Here is a 22449-nt window from a genome sequence, read left to right as displayed (position 1 = left end):
TATCTCATAGGAGATAATAGCCTCCTCCAAAATAGGTTAAGTGAAAAAAAGATTGAGTTATTCAAACGCAAAAATGTCAGAAAAATTAAGTTAACTATTAATGGCGCAAAAGTTGGTCGCGAAGAATGTAGAGATAACAAAATATATTCCGCAATATGATGGAGAAACATATATCGACGAATTTAATAACTAATCGACCCAGCTTGCAGGATTTACAAAAACAGAGCTAGAAACGGTTGACGGTATGCCCCTGCTCAGATTAAGAAGGCAGGCCTTGACTTTCCTAAAGCAATTTGAAAATACTATAGGAGATGATGACAGCTTGCCGATAAATATACAATAGAAAAATTGTTAACGGCTTTCAAAGATAGATTCATCGAAACTAGTTCAACTAATAAATTAAAACACGGAATGATATGCTTTGACCATATACAGAATATAAGAGAATATCTTCACAGTATACGGAAATCAGTAGAAGCAAAATTTGGAAAAGGTTCAGGAGAATTGTATGAAAAAATCGTATTACTGGCCTTTTTGCAAGGGCTACCCCAAAATTATATAGGATGGTAATATCAAAAAATATGGAGACATTGGAACTCGCAGATAAGGAGGTGGGACGAATGATCGAAATTGATACGGTTGTAGCAAACCACAGTAAAACAAAAATAAATAGCCTAGGCGAATCAAACGCAAGCCTGACCTTCAATGGTGATCAAGTTTCTCCAAATTTCTTTTCAAGGGATAACTCCCCAGTGCCACAAAAAAATAGAACGCAAGGACCCAATAGGCAGAAAACAGTAATTTTACAGCCCATTAAACCAATCAATTATGGAAATAGTTCCACATTTGTAAGATGCTATAACTGTAATTGACCTGGGCATATCGCGAGATAGTGCCGCTTTAGGATTAGGGACACAACGGCACCAAGGAATGCCATCGGTAATACGCAAAATTATGGCAACCATTTGTTTGGGGGAACAAATTTTACCGTCAATGGTGCCCAAGGTTATAGGCAGGGAAGATTGCAAACACCAGTACCTCACAATGCGTACCAACCAAATTTGTACAATCCTTCCCCCAATAGACAAAATAATTATCGATTCGAAAACCCAAATACTCGTCAAAAACAATATGGTGCAAGGATGGTATATAGAAATCCCGAAAATTTGCCGACGGGAAATGAAAATTTTTCAAGCCAACGGCATTTGCAGTCGACGCCAGCACCCAGCACTGGCGCAAGAAATCCTAACTATCGTAATAATACATGGCAAAATCGACAAACAAATGTAAATCAATTAGCTAGAGATTCCATGGACATATCCGAATCTCTATGGCAGTCACCAACGTATGAAATAAATCCTCAGGGAAACGTGTCAGGGCCCTCAGAAGAATAAATTAGACCCAGAAGGGGCCCAGAATATCTTATAGGTCCAACCCAAAAATAGTACCGTCCTTTATTTATAGTGATAATAAGTTACCTATATTTAAGTATTTTTGTGTGGCAAATGTTCACTTTAAGGCTCTAATTGACTCTGGTGCATAAACTCAGGCGTATTTAATATGTTGCCTCCGCATATTAGGCGACGGAAAAATGTTAATAATCCAAATTTAACTAGCGTAACAGGGCATAAATTGGACGCAAGAGGTTCAATTCGCCTAGACGTAAAAAGGGATAATAGAATTTTTTCGACAAACTTTATAATATGCAAAAATTTCCCGTATGAAGTCATCATCAGCGCAAATTTTTAAGGTCTAATAGAGTACTATTAGACGTAGAAAACGAAAGGCTTGTCTACCCGGCTAAGGTAGGGGAAGGAATTTATACCTTAAGAAATTGTAACAGAGGTTACGAAGAAAATGTAACAGTAAATAAAATTTCTGGCGGTATAATATCGCAATCTTTTGAACCTCACATCTCGCTACAAAGAGGACATGGCATAATCAGGAATTTGTTTAATTATTTTGAGAGACATTGCAGAAATGAAGTAAATTTCAATAATAAATGGATTGAATCTTCAAAAATGAAAATAGGAGATATGCGACGATATAGGTCGAATGAAATCAAGGAAATAGTGGAATTATGGAAAAAAGTAGGGAACCCCAATGCGGTTCAGGTGCAGCCAATGTCATTGGCGGATAGCGCCAGTCTAAATTTAATAGACAATGAAAATAAAGAAAAATATTATGGATTCACAATATGGAAAACAAAAGTCCCTCCCAAAACGATGCAAAGAATTCGAATATCCCAGATGATTTAACCAGTGAATAGCAAAACCGAAATATGGCTCAAGATCCCGTCAAATGAAATTCCTGAAAATCTGTTATGCAAAGAACAGATTATATCTTACCACAAAGGAGAAGGTTTTATTTGGGTAACTAATAACCATAAAAATGATACAATTACAATAAAAAAGGGAACATGTTTAATTAAAATCCAAGTTATCTCGGAGAATGATTTAGATAGATGGGAAAATTCCAAAAGAAACCTAGTTAACGGCATTGAAATCTGAATTCACAAATACCCTCTAACTAAATCGCAATTCTTAATCAAATTTAATATGGATCATATTACGCACTTAGAATTTAAGAAAAAATTATGCGAATAATTATGGAATTTCAAAGATGTGTTTTCTGCATCTGAAGATGACATCGGACTGATACCGTTGTATTAACATTCAATTCTAACGACCGGTAATTTTGTCGCGAAACAGCCATATTGTGTACCGTATAAGCACAAAGAGTGGTTAAAAAATAAAATTCATGAATTAGAAAATAATTAGATTACACGCCCCAGTATAAGTCCGTATTCTGCACCAGTGATCTTGGTACCAAAAAAGAATGGTAACCTGAGGCTTGTAGTAGATTATAGAGCCCTTGACAAACAAGTAGTTAGTGATAAATTTCCTTTACCAAGAATAGACGAAATCCTTGACTCTATCTCAAGCAAAAACAAAATTTTTACTTCTTTAGATCTTACCCAAGGCTACCACCAAGTGAAAATAGCCGAAAAAGATGTCCATAAAACTCAATTTTCTACAACTAAATGTGGTTTCTAAGAATACTTAAAAGTACCTTTTGGACTTAAGACAAGTTCAAGCGCACTATGTAGACCCTTATTACATCTATTAATAGGATTAAAGAATATCATTCATTCTGTTGATGATGTCATATGCGTAGGAGAAAACGCTGAACAACACTTAGCAACATTAGCTAAATTCAGAAATTCAGTGTTCGACAAATTCAGAGAGGGCAATTTAAAATGTCGGCCTGAAAAATTAAACTTATTTCAACCTAAAATTAAATATTTAGGAGTAGTGGTGACGCAAGGAGAGATATCCCCAGGCCTAAATACAATAAAACGTGGTAAAAACCTCAAGCCCCCTAGAACTGTGAAAGAATTAAGGGGAATTTTAGGTCATACTGGTTACTTCACAAAAGTTGTATACAATTACGCCCAAATTGCGAAACCCCTCACGGAATTAACTAAAGAGAGCTCCCAAAATGTTACCTGGTCCCAGGAAGCTCAAACTTCCCTAGACCGTCTCAAAAAGGCACTCACTTCGGAACCAATATTGTCGTTGCCTGATTTCGAGAATGGACAATTTGTAGTTACAACTGATGAAATTTCGAAGGGCATTGGTGCTATTCTTTCGCAAATAATCCCGGTAGAAAACCCTAATCCTCTAGAGGGAACGCCTAAACAAAAAAAAATAGAAAAAGTTATATGCTATTCGAGAAGAACTTTATCAAAAGGCGAAAGTTGTTATTCCGCCACCAACTTAGAATTATTATCTATAATCCACCACTTGGACAAATTTAGACACTATTTAATTGGTAGAAAATTTATGCTACATTCAGACCATAAAAGCCTGCAGCACCTTCGCAATTTTTTAAACCCCATGGGAATTCGAGCTATATGGATTATGAAAATCCAAGATCTAGATTATGCATTTGAATATTTAAAAGGCAAACAAAAAACAGCTTATGATTTCTTCAATAGATTACCAGAAAATATGCCGTCGGAAGCCGTGAAGACCAAAATTAACGCTATCAATACTAAGAGTAAACATAAGTGTAAGAAAAACAAAGTCAAAGACACAGTAAAAAAAAATAAGAATAACTGTTGTCCCTTGTCCTTATAAAATATAAAAAGAAATCAAAAAAAAGGAAAAAATGTGTTTAGCACTTATTAATAATTTTGTGAATGAGGATGTGTTACCAGATAAATTCAAAACTATTAGTAAAGAAATAGATAATTTTTACTATGATCTTGATGAAGAAATACTATTCAGAATCGTGACTGCTGAGGCAAAAAGAAACCAAATCTCAATAATACCTGTATTTCCCCAAAACTTAATAATACCTGCATTCGAATATTTTCATTCAGATATAGGTGGACATTTAGGAATAACGAAAACTTTCCATAAATTAAAACAATACTTTTACGTGTCGTAGGCAGTAACAAAACTTAAAGAATTTGTAAGTACATGCGAAGCGTGTATTTTAAGAAAAAAACCCAAATTTCTACAAACCCCCCACTGGGAAGAGTCCAGGTGGCGTGGTTCCCCTTCGATTTAATGTCGGTTGAGTTATATGAAACAAGTGGAGGCCTGAAAGTTTCTAACAGAGGCCACCATTGCATTCTTTCAGTTACTGATCACTTTTCTATATTTACTTTTGCAAAAGCATTAAAGAATCAAGGCGCGTGCGCCACGAGTAAGGCATTAGCGAAATTATTTTTAAAAATTGGTGTTCCAAATAAGGTTATAAGTGATAACGGAAGCAATTTTGTTTTAAAAAGTAACAAAAGACTTAATGAGTTTTCTTAACATAGAGAAATTGGTGACTTCCCCATATCACCCACAAGCTAATGGTAAAATAGAAAATAGGCATAAAATATTTTTGAATGTGTTAAGCATTTATACAAAAGACAGCAGGAACGACTGGGATCAATTCTTACCTTATTTAACCAACATAATCAATACTGCTTATTCAGAAACAACCAAAGAAAACCCTTTTTATTTATTATTTGGTCGCGACTTCAGAATACCGTATGATGAGATTATTGAGTCCCGGCAATATTACAATAACACAGATTACAAACAAGAGTTCATAAATAGGATGAGGAAAACTTATAAGATAGTTAGGCAAGAGTTGGAAAAATGTAAAATAAACCAAGAGCTAAGAAACCAACCCAAAGTCAAGGGGAACATAGATTTTAAGATAGGAGATTGCGTCTACCTAAAGAATGAGGCAAAGGCGGAAGGCAAAAAACTTTCCAATAAATATTCTGGACCGTACAGAATAGTCAAAAAGTATTATAACAATTTTACCTTTAAAATGGTGAACCCCAATAATGGAAGAACCTATAAGGCACATATTAGCCAAATAAAAAGAGCCAACTTCCCGAAAAGATGGGTACCGCGTCCCTCGTCTACCGATTCATCTGATGCAGAAAGCGAGCCCCCTAAATTAAGATCGGCAGAGCTAAAACCCTTTAATTTCAAGCAAGACTATTTCGAGAATGATAGTGACGAGGAAAAATTTGAAGAACTCTTACTTATGAAAAATCTAGTTATTCCTAAAAGAAAATCCCTAATACCAGTGAGAATAAAAACTCCAAAAAGCCCAAGTTCATCATCGGAGAGAGCAGGAGAATTAGATTATATGATATCTTCGAAAAACCAATTTTTTCCCGATAGAATTTTGACCCTTTGTCCCCCCAAAAGATTTCTAGACGATATGGTTTCCCCAGGAACCCCAATAGAGAGACCCCTGTCGCTACAGGGGGAATTGAACAGAGCTGTAGAAATTCGGGTATTATCATAAAGAAAACTCCTCCCAAAGATCCAATTAAAACAAATCTGCGAGAAGATATGGATTTGATAAATTTCCCCATAAAAACAAGGCAAATTACATTGCCTTGGAATCAAATTCCCAAGGATGACCAGCAAGGACAATATCATGATATAACTGTGTCCAAGGTCAAGCCTAAACAATGGACTTCATGGAGGGAAACACTAGTGAAAAAATGCCCCATCCCCCTGAAAACATGGCATTTAAACAGTGGCGGAACCCCTCAAAAACATTTGATTCCTCTCAGAGCTCTCAAGAGTATTTCAAATCTCCCGAGTTGAAAACTCAAAGCGAGGACTTAGAGAATAAACCTTCTACTTCCAGAGGAGTAGAAACTTATGAAGGAAGGGCAGGTGATACCTCAAAAGCGCAAAGTGCCACATCTAAAAGTTCTAAGGCGGAATCATAGGAAACCAGTTACGAATAGTCTGACGACGAATCAGACCATATAGTAGTTAAAGATATAGGGAAATCAAAACCGACTCCAGTGGCCACGCATACGAAAGAAACAAAATTAAAAGGGCAAGAAATTTGAAAAAACAATACAAGAAATTTGATCTTATATCACTAGCAAAACCTAAAAAGAAAAAAAACGCAAAAAACAGAAGAAAATGTAACGACACAGTCAGGTAGAACGGTTAAGAAACCGGACAGATTGAAATACCCTTAAAAATACAAAAAAAAGATTTCAATAGTTTGGTGTCATAAAGGAACAATAATTTAAAACTCTTTGTCTAGGAATGAAAATGGCATAGCTACAAAAATACTAAAGGAAATATTTTTCCAATATATTTCCATACATGTGTAGTATATCAAAAATAAATTATCATGCTGAAGGCACCTGGCAAATAGTCTTACAAAAAATAATATTTCTGAAAACAAAAAAACTATTAGTATAATTATACGTAATTATAAACTGATTATTTCAGATCGTGACAACAGAATCAAGTCCAAATAGAAAGGCGATAATCGATACCGAAAGTGGCCAAATTATAGTGATAGTGATAATCAATTTTTACCACTTAGATTCCTTACATTGTTAATAGATCAAGGGTATAACCCACTAAATGAAGGAAACTTTCTTAAAAGTTTGTAGAAGAATTGCTGGAACTTTGAGGGTATAAACCCTGAAATAAAATCCAACACATTTGAAGTTACCGCACGGGATTATAATAACATAAAAAAAATCGTGCTAAACCTTTTTGAAGAAAATGAAAATTTCGGATACAAAGTATTCCCTGGTTTTGACATTATTGTACATGAACAAAAATGTTGTAATGCGTCGCACATACAATTAATTTTTAGAGTAGTAAAAGTCATAAATAATCCGCTTTCCTTAGCTGAACGATGTCGCAAAGTAATTCGTGAAAATATGCATAAGAAATATATATCGAATACGTTGAAAAACCTAGAGCTTCCGAACGATCTATTGGTCAATTTGATGTATATAGACACAAATTAGTGTAATGAAAATGACATAGTATTCGAATTGAAGTTCCTAAGCACAAATATAATAAGTCCTAAAATAACCAATTTTAAGGCAATCCACCTGTCGTACACTATTCCCAATATAGAAAGCGAGGAAATGAAAACCTCTATATGGTTCAAAGTAGAAAATAATAAAGGAAAATGACCGCTTACAAAAGTAAGAGAAGCATTAGACTCCCAGATTCCCCTATTTACTAAAGAAGACCAGATATTAACGTACGTGGATAATAGATACGGATTATTCTCAACCAATATTTGGTGGAACATACTACTGACCGTAAATTTCGTATTCGCGATTTCCCTGACCATGAGAACCTTATTAACTTTTAATTATGGAAAAATTTTGAGACTAAGAAGGCAAAACCCAAAAGAAGAACACGGGGAAACGGCTAAAATGCAGAAGTTCAACCCGGAACCCCATGAGAACGTCTAAGCCAAGAAAAAGGGAGACATTAGAAAATGAGTTGGTATAGATGTCTCCACTCGTCCTTGCTATGTCTTGTTCCCTCATTTTAAGTGTTGTTTACGTAAAACCGTGCGGTTACGACGCTGACACATTCGATTCTTAAACAGCACGGACGTGCGTGAACAATGAAGGCATGAAATATGTTTTAAGCTGAGACCTCAAACTAAATGATGTAGTATAACTTACGTCTAAATGGTTATTTTAAATCTAATGTAGAATTAAATAAGGGCTGAAGAAAATTAAGATAGAGTATGTGTAATAACTTATACTAAGGAAAATAATAAGAGACCTTTCTTAAAGTAACAATTTCATTTTGTTAAAGTCAATACATGTGCATTAATATCGGCATTTCCTTAATATTGCCATGTAGTGTAACGTTAACCATTAATTGTAACCAATCGTATTGCTTATTATGTATTATGACGACACGTTTTAAAGAACGTGTGATTCTGCCTAGTTATTTTTATCCCAGGAATTGCAATGACCTATCGGACATCAATCATTACAGTATGTAGTCTAGTGCAGATACAACCTAGTAGCATCTATTTTCATCATACCTCAACCAACGAAGAGTACTCACCATAGACTCCAGGCAATTTATCGTCCTAGCTTCATTTACAAAAATTACAGTTACTTTTTTGATCGTTGTTCCTCGATCACAAACCATATTATGTACCAGTTAACACTATCTAATAAACCTCAGTATCCAGTGCATTATCGAACTATATGAACACATCAATCCTGAGAACCCCATCGACCATTACAAGATATAAGTACATAAATATCACCCTTGATAATCCTTATGGACCCATGCCATCCTTATTATACCCATATTACTGTATAGTTATGATATTTGATGAACCCAAATTATTTACGTGTCGCAGATTCACGCGTGGAATCCCTTTCGACCATTTCTTGGGACCCATCCTATCACATCTATCAAATGCAAAAATTTCCTATCTCTGTTATCCCCATAAATGTTACGAAATAATTTCTGAAAAATGGACCTGGAAACCAACCATTTAATAACAAAACCAAAATTAACCCCAGTGAATAATCCCTGAGTTACAATGTACTCCTCCCACAAGTTAAAGACGATATGTTGAAGAAAACACTAAAGCTTGATGTCGACCCATTCCAATTACAAACATCAATTCTCCTGTGATTAACTAAGGAATTACCGCAAAAGCTCATAGATGCAAGCCATGAACGAACAATTTTATAAGAGAAATTAATCTTTAAATGCACGACCGAACAATTTTATACAAGAATTACATTCTCTATGTACTTTAAAATATCCCAAGAACCACATGCTGAGAAGAAATTCAACCCATCTATTATCAATGCAGTCCCAGTGTTCAACCCCTTAACGATAAAGCACCTTATGAACTATCCAAAAACAACAGGCGAGAATAAACTCTGATTTCGAAATTCCACACACCTGTACCAGGGAGTATCATTTCCCGTTTTACAATTAGAGAAAGCGTTTCGTCCAAGATGAACATATTCATGCTCGAACTGTTCTGTGAAGAAACTATATTGTAAGTGTTTTAAATTTTTTTGCCAAAACGAAAGGAGTGAAGGACCATAATTTACAACAGAAGGAATGAGTACGCTGAGACACATAAGGTGGTGAAATAGGTGTAAATTTACACATTTCACATTTTAATAGTTTTGATAAAAAATAGTTTTGAAAAACAACTTCAATAACTTATTATCAGAACTATGTAACTAACCACCCCAGTGAAAATTTTTTAATGATCACCGGTGAATATAGTGAACATATTATTATATGCTTTAATTCGTTCATATATATACATGTATTTCTAGTTACTTAGACAGAGTTAATTTAAATTGATGTATTTCCCCATTAATTTAGCGTAGAAAGGAAGCATAATTATCCTATAGTTAGCAAAGGATTAAAACTTGTAAAAGATGAATTTTCAAAAAATAAACCTTCTAGTAGAATAATAGTAGAATAGTCCCAACCACATAAAACATTTCCCATGATAACGTTTGATACAGTTGGAAATGTAGGAGTCATCAGTGTTAGATGTAGAAAACCCCAAAAAAAAATCTTTAGTATAGTAGCTAGACTATAACCCTAGATAATCTTAGTCCGGTAGAGGAACTTTAGAAAGGGATATATAATAAAATTAGAAAAGTAATAGAGAACATTTTTAGCACTCCTGATTAAGCTTATATAAAAGTATACAATACTAAAATGTCAATTAAAATTACGTTGGACCAATAGTAAATAAATCGCAAATTTTTCAAAAACCCAAGGGCAAGCAAATCCTATTGACGGGACGTCATTAAATAATGGGAAGGGTAATATGTACCGTGAGTAATATGTGATATATTTAAAATACAAAAAAATTCTTTTCTTCTAAGGATAATTCTGACATAAATTAAACTTCCCCTAATTAAGCTTAAATCCCGTTTCAAACTTGAGTCTAAATTCTTAATCAGCCATAGAGAATCCGCATTTTATTCTCAACCAAGCATCAGCGCTAATCACGGGAGACAGTTTTAAATTTCTCGAAGATACTTGGCAATAAAAAAATCACGAGATGTAAAATTTACAGGAATTATAAGTTATCACAGGAGCATGAATGTTTAATCATCAAAAATATTGAAAACAAATTATTGGATGGGCAGTTAGCATAATGAGTTTAGTTTGCAAACATAATTACAAGGTGGCGGGCCCTCCACAAGAGCTTGGCCAATCGTGAAATAGCTCTTAGCACGCAGAATCAAGACTAGTGTTTTATAATGTTAGAAAATTGTTTTTTGGATTATTATTATTATTATTATAGAACCCAGGCATTATGATGACAGACCTTATGTTTCTATCATTCTACGAGCAATTATGAAATTATTATTCTGACTGAAGTGAAGCCATGCTCATATGCATACGTTGTTGTCCGCCTGAAATGTAAGTCTCAATAAAACTATTACTTTTCTATTTGTGTTTGTTCTCATTATATGCCTGTATCTCATCGCACAGTAGATAACTAGTTCAATTGCACTCCATAGGCAGTGCTCCCTAAGGAATCTTATTTGGAGATAATTCGAGGAAAAGAGGTTACACTTTTGTTTTTACATATTTTATTTTCTCTCTAAGATTGAGCGTGGAACGGTCATCCATTTACCTTACTCCCCATTGCTGTGGCGCAGTCCTGAATGGCACAATGGGCACATTCCTTGTCGTTACATGTGGTGTCATTGGAAAATTTATAAGATGCAAGTTTACAGCATTAAACCTCAATGGTGCAGTTGGCGCGATTGGTATACAGATAAATCCCCTAAACATTATAAATTTTCTTATGATGCGTAAAATGTTACCCAATCTGAAGAGTTGAATAGTTACAAAAGTCAGTAGGCTAATCTGTGTAAATGCAAACAGTTCAATGACCTTGGGGATTTAATTAACAACTTCCACTTGATGCAGCTTCATTAGAATAAAATTAAACATTGTATTGTCAAATTAATTTTCAATTAAGCTTGCCCAAAATTTTCTTTCAAGAGGGAAATTTTGCTTACACATAACTGAAAACAATCAATTGTATTTAGTTTCGAGCATCGCTTAGTAGTGGACATCAAATAAAAAAAGTATTATACCGACAACACTGTTGCTCTTGATGTGTTTAAAACCGGTTTCTTTGTATGCACTCGGAGATAGTCAGTTTAGGCTGAGTGAGATAAACTACTATGCAGGTATATTTTAATTAAATATTTAATATATATAGTTATGAATTTAATATAATGCGTTCTGGTCGGCCTACTTTCTAAAACTTTGTGTTGTATTTTCCATAATTTCGTTAATAAAATATTATATCTTCATCATATATTGGTATATTTTTCTAGGATTAACCCAACTTCACTTCTTGGGTATCATCGGTATAATACGTAACTACAAAAAAACAAGCAGTTGCAAATAATCACCGAAAACTAAGCTAAAGACATGCAGGATTAAACAACTTCAGAGAGTTTATTTTTTTTAACTTTAATTTTTTACCAATTTATTACTCACCAATAAATACAAATTTAAAATACAATACTCTTCTTACCCCTCGAAAGATTTCATGGTTTATCCATGGCATATTGTTGGATTTTACAGAAAAAAAGTGTTGTCAAATTTAACTAATTATGTCAGTTAGATATTTTCGGAGTTAAATTTGGTAACACTTGACGAAAGTGTGATAATGCCTTAAAAACTGAATAATTTTAAAGCAACCAAAAGAAAACTCTTAGAAAATTACGGTTTTCATGTTAGAATAGACATAAGATTGGGCCATGGGGCAAAGTATGTTTTTCTTTTGTTTTCATGTTTTTGGTACTTATCAGTTAGTAAAGTTCTGAAAAACTGAACTTTTACACAAAAATTTTAAGCCTGTGGGTCTTCAATTAATGTCCCTTTGTCAAACAATGTCTGAAGATAGTAGGCCTACTTTTTCGCCTTGAAGGAAATTTTTTCCAGTAAGACAGTAAGTTTCACAAAATGGAGTGGCAACCGTGTTTTGAAGACAGAAATGATGGAGATATATGATGATTAATAATCTTCTGTACGAGCCATACCATAGTCACACATGTAGATAAACACAAGCTAATAATTATGAAAGACTTATTGTTTTTCTTTGAATTTTGGATGAGTATTTTGGGAAAAAATGTTAGTTCTGCAATTTATATACTTTTGTTTTCCTGAAATTGAAGCTAAACAAAACTGTTAATTATATCTTTATGAATGGTAAATGTTACTTACGCTAAACTGATGACTATAAAATCTAGCCAGTTCCAAGCATCTCTTAAATATGTGAATGACTCTAGGACGAACCCTCTCGCAATAACCTTCACAGCCGATTCAAATGTGTAAATACCAGTAAATACAACTCTGGAAAAGCACAATTGAATAAATATACGTAATGTTTTAACTGTTTGGTCTGCCTTTTTTTTCTTCTTTTTTCGTTTTTTTCCATGAAATACCTGGACGCAACACCAAAATAGCCTGTAATTATCACATTATTTTTCCAAATAAAAGTCCAAATAAAAGGTTTAACCCAATGTTTTGAAACCTATATATCTTCATTTTATTTATAGGTTCTTATAAAATGATGAAATAATATAAATTCAATGCTGTAGGATAATGATGGTCATTGCAGCCTTAATCGCATAAGAAGGTGAAAAATCACACTGATTTCCAATTCATTTGAATAAAAATCCCCCTTCCCACAGATCAAAAGTCTATAGCGACTCTATATAAACTTTTTGTATAAGAGTACTGTTATTCACAAATTTTGATTGATTATTCAAATTCTGTCTAAAACTTAAAGCAATCCAAAATCTTAATTCTTGAGCATAAAAGCTGGAAAAAAAGCGTTAAAAAACATTCCTATTATTAACCAATAAAATAACTACGTCAATTTTAAAACATTTTTTTATAAGAGGCCGAGACGCGAAGGCAAAATATTGGGTAATTTCTTACCTAATTTTCCATTGTCTTCATTATAATTCACAACTACTACTTACACCTCTATGCACCGTATTTCCATATTATTTATAAATGAAAAAAACAATATGGTCTAATAAATAATTTACACATCCTTAAAATTTACTATAGTCATCCAAACAAAGCAAAACTAGCCAAATTAAAAATTATAACGATTGCCACGTACATTCTTAGAAGATAGAATTTTTTGTTTCCCCATTGGAAAAGTCCTACTATAGAGCGCATAAAAAATCCTATTCCTCCTGTATTTGTAATTTGGCTCTTTGTTGACTTTGCCTTTTTGGGTAAAAACCGTGTCTATGATGTTTCCGTCTCTTTTTTTCTTTTTTCTTTACATTATGACTCCACTTCCTATTATTTTTCAAATTGTAAAGACATCAAAATAAGCCTAAATCCAAATAAGCAAAGTGTCGTGAATTGTCAAACTTTTAGCTCATTATCATGATGATCAAATATGACGACGTAGCTCGCAGATGACGGACAGTCTTCAGTGAAATTGGTCATCATTGTTTGTTGCTAAAGTCAGAATTATATATTATTCTTACATATAATAGCATTATATAAATTATTATTAGTATTATAGTATTATTATATTATCATAGGCAGCGCGCTAGCGCTGCCTAAGTAAAGAACGACGCGGGCACAATGTGTTTTTTTTTCTCTCCATACCCGGGCACTTCGTATCGAAGGAGATATCGTAGAAAGTTCGAAAAAGGGTTCATTCGATTACAAATTGGAGTGGCTAGTGCCCTTTTTAATAGTCGAAAGTGAATGGAGGGCAACTAGCCCCCTCACCCATCATTCCCCCAAACCCATCCAATTAAAATTTTGAGATAGCCATTTTGTTCAGCGTAGTTGATTTCTAGATAGAAAATATCTTTTTGAGGAGGACATTCCCCCACAACCCTCGGGGCAAGGGTTTTAAGTTTTGCCCTAGGGACATATAAGGTTTTTATAGAAGGCGTTGTCGTAGAAACTTCAAAAAAGGCTCATTCGATTGGAAATTCAAAGGGCTAGTGCTCGTTTTAATAGTCGAAAGTGATTGGAGGGCAACTAGCCCACCCAAAGCCCATCATTCCCCCAAACGTATCCAATAAAAATTTTAAGATAGCCATTTTGTTCAGCTTAGTTGATTTCCACATAGAAAATATGTTTTTGAAGAGGACACTCCCCTACAACTCTCGGGGCAAGGGTTTTAAGTTATGCTCTGGGGGCATATAAGGTTTTTATAGAAAGACGTTGTCGTAGAAACTTCAAGAATGGCTCATTCGATTGGAAAGTTAAAGGACTAGTGCCTTTTTTAATAGTTGAAAGTGATTGGAGGGTAACTAACTCCCCTCTCACGCACACCATTTCCCCAAATACATCCAATCAAAATTTTGAGGTAGTAATTTTGTTCAAAGTAGTTGTAAGGTCTGTAAATTAGATCTTTGAGGATGATAACCCCCTCACATCCCCCAGGACAAGGATTGTAAGTTATGCCCTGGGGGCATGTAAAGTTTTTACAGAAAGTGTTGTCGTAGAAACTTCAAAAAGGGTTCATTCGATTAGAAATTGAAATGGCTTGTGCCCTTTTTAATAGTCGAAAGTAATTGCAAGGCAGCTAACACCCCTTCCACGCCCACCATTTCCCCAAACACATCCAATAAAAATTTTGAAATAGCCATTTTGTTCCACGCAATTAAAGTTCAGGAAATTATATCTTTGAGCAGGACACTCCCCTCACAGTCTTCAGATCAAGGGTTAAAAGTTATGGCATAGAAGTTATGGGCATATAAGTTTTTATTGAAATCTTTGTCGTATAAACTTGAAAAAGGGCTCATTCGATTAGAAATTTAAAGTTCTAGTGCTCTTTTTAATAGTCGAAAGTGATTTGAGGGCAACTAACTCCCGTCTCTCGCCCACCTTTGTCTCAAACACATTCAATCAAAATTTTTATATAACCATTTTGTTCAACGTAGTTTAAAGTTCGGGAAATTAGGTATTTGAGGAGGACAACCCCCCCCCCCACAGCCCTCAGGGTTGTGTATAGAGAGTGTTGTTGTAAAAACTTCAAAAACTGCTCATTCGATTGACAATTGGAAGGGATAGTGCCCTTTTTAATAGTCAAAAGTTGTTGGAGGGCAACTAACCCTCTCTCACGCCCACCATTTTCCCAAACACATTTAATCAAAACTTTGAAATAGCCATTTTGTTCAACGTAGTTCAAAGGTCCAGAAATTATGTCTTTTGCCACAGCACCCAGGGCAAAGGTTGTAGGTTATGCCCTGGGGGCATATAAGGTGTTTATAGAAAGTGTTATCGTAGAAACTTCAAAAGGGTTCATTCAATTGGGAATTGAGAGGTCTAGTGCCTTTATTAATATTCAAAAGTGATTGGCTGGCCAAGCCCCCCCCACGTCCCTCATTTCCCAAACACTTCCGATCAGGATTTTGATATAGCCATTTTGTTTAATGTTGTTAAAGGGTCCAGAAATTATGTTTTAAAGTATCACCCCCCCACACAGTCCTTAGGGCTAAGGTTGTAAGTTATGCCCTGGGGGCATATAAGGTTTTTATAGAATGCGTTGTCGTAGGAACTTTAAAAAAGGCTCATTCAGTTAGGAATTGAGATGGCTAGTGCCCTTATTAATAGTCAAAAGCGATAGTAGGGTGAATCCTCCCAAGCCCATCATTTCCCCAAACACTTCTGATCCGTATTTTGATACAGCCATTTTGTTGAACGTAGTTGCAGAGTCTAAGAGCGGAATATAATTTGTACTTTACTGGAAAAAATTCTTTTAAATGTTTTCACTTTTATAACTTTAAGAAATGAAAAATTAATTAAGATTTTAATGAAAAAATATCAGCATATGTATGTTAAACTGACAATACACATTTTTTTTCAGTAAATTTATTTGAATTTTTTTCAGTAAAGTACAAATTAATATTCTGGTTTTTAGAAAGGGGTTTAGAACCCTACTCATATTAATTTCTGCTCGTTTTGAGTTCGACTCCGTTATTTATTTTAATTTCTGTTTGTTTTGGATTTCATTTATTTATTGATACTGATTTGTGGTAGTTGTATTCTTGGTAGATTATTTGATTCTATTTTCATTGATTTTGGTTTAATGGAGTTATTTATTTTTTTTTTTCAAAAACTTATTTTGTGCAAAAAGTTTTTTTGATTAATCCTCTGAAAAGATGAAGTGAGACAAAAACCTCACAGAAAACCTTTTAACAGAGTATGACTATGTGTGACAATTGTGCTCATAATTGTGATTTTTGTTATCATTTATCATTATGAAAGTATACTCTATAATGTACCCTGCCTAATAGGTTCTATAAGATACGCCCTTTTATTTTTTGGCACAACAGTGCACAAGATAATGAATAGTTCTCTTTTTTAGACATTTGTGGTAATCAGCAAGGGAAAAGATGTCTTCAGATTTAGTGCAACAAACGCAATGTGGATTCTCTCCCCATTCAACTAACCCTTTTTTCTTCAAAGTACAATCCAGTCAGTACTATCTGGCTTGTACCAGTAGTACCAAGCTGACACTAGTGTCATTACTGACAGTACTGGTGTCAATACTAACAATACACTAGTGTCAGTTCTATCTGAATTAGGGTACCATTAAAACTTGTAGAAGACTTACTACAAGTACTCATTCAGTCTCTGACCAGTTCACATCTTAAAATAAAAAGTACATTTCACGGATTAATTTTTTACTTGTGGATAAACCTAGGCACGGAGCCAATTGATTTTGCGTAAGAAATTATTAAGCTAAAATCTGATTACACAAGTGGCTTGCATGTGATTACGGCTTAAGGATTATTTATGGATTGTGGCTTTGGATTAGTATTCAGCACTATTATCATCTGAATCGTGCATTGAAATACTTGGACTACTTGCAATTACTTGAAATTATTTGCAAATTACTGGATTAATTGGCCCACTCAAAGATAAGTAATTATTTATTTTCAGTGCTACGCTCATGTCGAAATTCAAGCCTTTTGACATTGTTCTCGCTAGTTTCAAAAGTTACCCCCCTTGGCCAGTAATTGTTTTGCAGTCAAAAAGTGGTGCTAAAGGATTATGGAGATATACAGTTTTTTGCTACATTCTGAGCACCAAGTTTCAGAGTATAATTTGAAATTACTTTCGGATAACCCTAGTGCTCGCAAAAGAACGGAAAAAGATGTTGGTAAAGCATTTACCGAATTAGATTCGTTTCCAGACATTTATAAATCGTCACCACCTACTTATCTAGCATTAAACCCAGCGAGCGTTATTGCAGAAGAATCACTGGCACCTAGCCTAATCCTGCAAAAAAAAGCTTTTACCCAGGATGAATTAAATCGGACACAAGTGAATCTTACAGCTGAGATTTCCCGTCAAGTTAAGGCTAAACTAACAGACCCTGATACAGCAAATCAAGCAATTGATATTATAGTAAAAAAAATTCATGATGCTATTTCCATTGATTATTTTTTGTTCAGTGTTGATTGATTTTGATTGATCCATTGATTGATTTTGTTCAGTGTTGTGGATTTCCAGATAGAAATTATGTTTTTAAGGAGGACACACCCCCAAAGCCCTCAGGGTAAGGGTTGTAAGTTATACCCTGGGGGCATATAAGGTTTTTATTGAAATGTTTTTTGTAGAAACTTGAAAAAGGGCTCATTCAATTGGATTCAATTCATTCAATGAATTGAAATTCATTCAATTCACGCCCACCATTCCCCCAAACACATCCAATCAAAATTTTGAGATATCGATTATGTTCAACGTATTCGAAAGTTCTGGAAATTAGATCTTTTAGGATGATAACCCCATCAGAGCTTTCAGTGCAAGAGTTATAAGTTATGCCCTGGGGGCATATAAGGTTTATATAGAAAGTTGCTGTAGAAATTTCAAAAGGGGCTCATTTGATTGGAAATTGAAATTGCCATTTTTAATAGTCGAAAGTGAGTGGAGAGTAATCAAACCCCTTCTTACGCACTCCATTTCCCCAAACACATTCAATCAAAGTTTAGAGATAGACATTTTGTTCAACGTAGTTGAAAGTTCTGGAATTTATGTATTTAAGGATGACAAACCCCCCAGAGTTCCCAGGACGAAGGTTGTAAATCTTGCCCTGGGGGCATATAAGGTTTTTAATGATAGAGTTGTCGTAAATACTTCAAAAGGGGCTCATTCAATTGGAAATTGATAGGGCTAGTGCCCTTTTTAATAGTTGAAAGTGATTGGACGGTAACTAACCCCTCTTTGACAGCCACCATTCACCCAAACACATCAAATCAAAATTTTCAGATAGCCATTTTGTTCAATGTAGTAGAAAGTTCTGGAAATTAAGTCTGTGAGGTTGACAGCCCCCCCCCCCCAGCCCCCAATGCGAGGGTTGTAAGTTATCCCCTGGGGGCATATAAGGTTTTTATTGAAAGTGTTGCCGTACAAACTTCAAAAGGGCTCATTTGATTGGAAATTGAAAGGGCTAGTGCCTTTTTTAATAGTTGAAAGTGATTGAAGAAAGACTAACACCCCTTTCACGCCTATCATTTTCCTAGACACATCGAATCAAAACTTTGAGATAACCATTTTGTTTAACCTAGTTGAGAGTTCTGGGAATTAGGTCTTAGAGGATGACAACCACCCTCACGCCCTTGGGGTAAGAGTTGTAATTTATGCCCTGGGGGCATATAAGGTGTTTATAGGAAGTGTTGTCGTAGAAACTCAAAAAAGCCTCATTCGATTGGAAATCGAAAGGCCTAGTGCCCTTTTTAATAGTCAAAAGGGATTGGAAGGCATGACATTTTTATAGTAAAGATCGATGTGGGTATAATGTATTATTTTTTTTGTTGTTGTTGTTGTTTAGAACCGGGAACTTCGTATCGAAGGATTTGTCATAGGAGATACATAAAGGGCTCATTCGATTGAAAATAGAAAGGGCTGGCGTCCTTGTTAATATTCGAAAGTGATTGGAGGAAAACTAATCCCCCTCCCACACCCACCCCTCTATTTGACTATACGTTTAAAACTAAATTTTGCCATAAGATTAAATCAAAATGCACTGTGTTAATGCTAATTCCCAATTAGACATCTCAGCAGTATCCCAAGAACGACTGAGGGTTTTATATTCAAACTTTTGGGGCTGCTTCTGCTCTTAAGATTTAACCAAATCAAAATAGCGTAAGTGTATCCAAGCTATCAAAGAATGTAAACAGATTTTTTTGCGAATGGTATCAAGTTTTCTATTTCAGGTCAACTAGACGAGGTTTGAAACTAAATTAAACACTTCTATTGGTGTCCAGATTTTTAAGAGGGTGTATGTTATTAAAAATTGCTGAAAAGTTTTCTCCAGCATACAAATAGCAGGCCAAACTATAAATCTTAAAAAAAACGAAAAGATTTAAAGTATTATTTTCTTTTTCTCTGAAAGATTATGTCAATATAAAACGAACAGAAATTAATTAAATAAAACTTTTTCCACAAATAAAGTTTTTCAAAGAAAAGTAAAGAATTCCATTAAACAAAAAATGAGCAAAAAAAAACTCAAATTCTACCAAGCGTAAAACTACCACAAATCAGCCTCGATAAATAAATGAAAATCAAAACGAACAGAAATTATAATAAATAACCGAGTCAAACTCAAAACGAGCAGAAATTAACATAAGTTGAGCTCAAAACCCCAATGCTTTCCCAAGGCCAGAACATAATTTGCACTTTACTGAAAAAAAATACAAATGAATGTGCATTGTCAGTTTAATATACATATACTGATATTTAGTAACCGAAATCTTAATATTATTTGATTTATTAAAGTTATAAAAGTAAAAACATTTTTATTTTTTCAGTAAAGTGCAATTTATGTTCTGGCCTTGGGAAGGCATAGGTGTTTTGAGCCAGATTTATGTTAATTCCTTCTCGTTTTGAGTTTGACTCGGTTATTTATTGTTATTTCTGTTCGTTTTGAGTTTCATTTATTTATCGATGCTGATTTGTGGTAGTTTCACGCTTGGTAGATTATTTCAGTTTATTTTTGCTCATTTTTTGGTTAATGGAGGTCTTTAATTTTCTTTGAAAAAATTTTTTGTGGACAAAGTTTTTTGTTTAATTATATAAAATAGTCAGGTTTAGACAGACGGTGGAAGTTCTATCTTCGATATAATTCAAATTAAAAACGTTTGAGGTTGAAGCAAAAATTTATACATCAGCCAAAATTAGCTAAAATTTCCGCCTCATTTCAAATTGAATGATTTGGGCTGATGTTACGATTCTCCTTAATTCAGCTAATCTTTTATTTAATCCAACAAATTTTAGAATTTCCCTAGCAAAATTCGATCTTCTTTAGCACAGCAGTGGAAACCAACCCAAGGAACTAATTATGTCTTTCTGTCTGTTGCTTTTGCAAAAAATTGGAGCACTGGCAGAATCCAAGTCGATTCCACAGAGTAGGGTAGTCAAACAATTCGTAGTGACGAAATGTGACTAGGCTCAAAGGTAACCGAAACTCTAAAAAACGTAATCTTAATATGAATAGATACACCAAAAGAATCAACTTATTATGCTGATTCGAAATATATAAGATACATCAAATTTATTGTTACCTATCAAAAGTAAAGAACCTGAGAAAATTTGCCCGATTTTTGAAATAGGGGAGAATCAGTCCCTCGAAATCAAGGAATCTTAATGAAAAGGACGTTATCATATTCAGCATGCCAGAGAACCCTACTGTAGAAGTTTCAAGCTTATACATAAAAAATGTGGAATTTTGCTATTTTTGCCAGAAGATAGATCACAGATGCGTGTTTTTTTGTTTGTTGTTTTTTTTTTTTGTTCTTTTTTTCAGGGGTGATCGTATTGAAAAATAGTCCAAGAAGATCGGGAGAAGGTGCATTTAAACGGAAATTAAAAGTTCTGGTGCCCATTCTAAGTAACCAAAAAAATTGGAGGGCAACGGGGCCCCCTCCCACGCCCAATTTTTGGGCGTTGGGTGAATTTCTATAGGGAGATTCTTCCTTGTTGAGGAAAGTCTCTGGGAGGTGAATTTTCCAGGTGAAATGTTACACTGGGGGGATTTGACAGAAATATTACACGAAATTCTTCTTAATATGCCTAGCGGGCATATAACTCATACCCGCTCCCTTGTCCTCCGCCAATCTTCAATGTTACACAGGGTTAACTCATTTCTTTCCCCAAATGTTATGCTTTCTCTTTATTATGCTTTCATTTTTCTTTATCTTTCTTATTGCTGTTCTGTCTGGGGTAGTACTAATAAATCTCTTCTCTGCTCACTTCAAAGAGCCCAAAATAGAGCAGTGAAGGCTACTTTTCTTCTACCTCAATTCTACCCTTCCTCTGATCTTTATAATGATACTGGAATAGCTCCACTGGATCGTATTGTGGGTAAAAGTTACCTTTATTTAGCGCATTCTGCTTTTCTAAGAACACTACCACCGTCTCTGCAGCAGTCTTTCTGTCTCTGCAGCAGGCTCTGTCAGGCTCAGACTTGTACTCTTCTTTTTTACGTAGTTCTTCTCGCATATTTATTTTACTCGAACGACCATCTACAGCAGCTCAGAAGTCTCCTGTTTTTCAATCAGTTCGACTTTGGAACTCCATCCCTGCTGATGTACCTCTATTTCTTTCTGTAAAAGCAGTTTCTCGTCGGGTGTTTCCATTTTTTTTTATGTGATTGTATATGTACGTGCTTTATTACACGTGCTTTACAAAAGTGTTTTGTTTTGTTGGCCCTTTACAGGCTAAGCTGCTTGGGCGTGTAAAAACCAACGCCTCCTCAACGCCTCGCTCTTTACGCTAAAGTTTTTATTGTTTAAAAAAAAGAGTTGTGAGAAAGTCAAACTTTAGCGTAAAGAGCGAGGCGTTGAGGAGGGCACAGCCCCTTACATATACGGAATAATTTCTGTTCGTTTTAAGATTTAATGTCGCTCCTTACTTTCAGTTTAAAGAACTTTTTTTTTATTTAAAGGCTGCGAAAGCGGGGGTTTGGGAGGCGGCAGCCCCCCAACTGTGCCTCCTAATCCCTGTACGTTTTGAGGTTCGACCTTGTAACTCAGCCTCTTTAACTCTTTAGAAAACGTAGTTTTTTTTAAATAATTTCTGCACGTTTTTGTACAGTTTATTACTC

The 22449-nt window shown here is 34.7% G+C and overlaps 1 protein-coding gene across 1 annotated transcript in view; it reads right to left on the bottom strand.

The window, feature by feature from the left end:
• The window catches only part of LOC148939517 (sodium channel protein para-like), a 352192-nt gene that overhangs the window by 269426 nt on the left and 60317 nt on the right, over positions 1 to 22449 (bottom strand). Inside the window, 1 exon segment of the mRNA XM_089106716.1 lies at positions 12576 to 12704. Within this exon segment, the coding sequence (XP_088962842.1) occupies positions 12576 to 12704 (129 nt within the window).

This window comes from Artemia sp. Qi Xiang Cuo, chromosome 21 (assembly GCF_049724085.1).
Source record: "Artemia sp. Qi Xiang Cuo chromosome 21, ASM4972408v1, whole genome shotgun sequence".
Classification (NCBI taxonomy): Eukaryota; Metazoa; Arthropoda; class Branchiopoda; order Anostraca; family Artemiidae; genus Artemia; species Artemia sp. Qi Xiang Cuo.
Note: the sequence above shows the minus strand (reverse complement) of the source record. Positions and strands in the feature narration are given on the sequence as shown.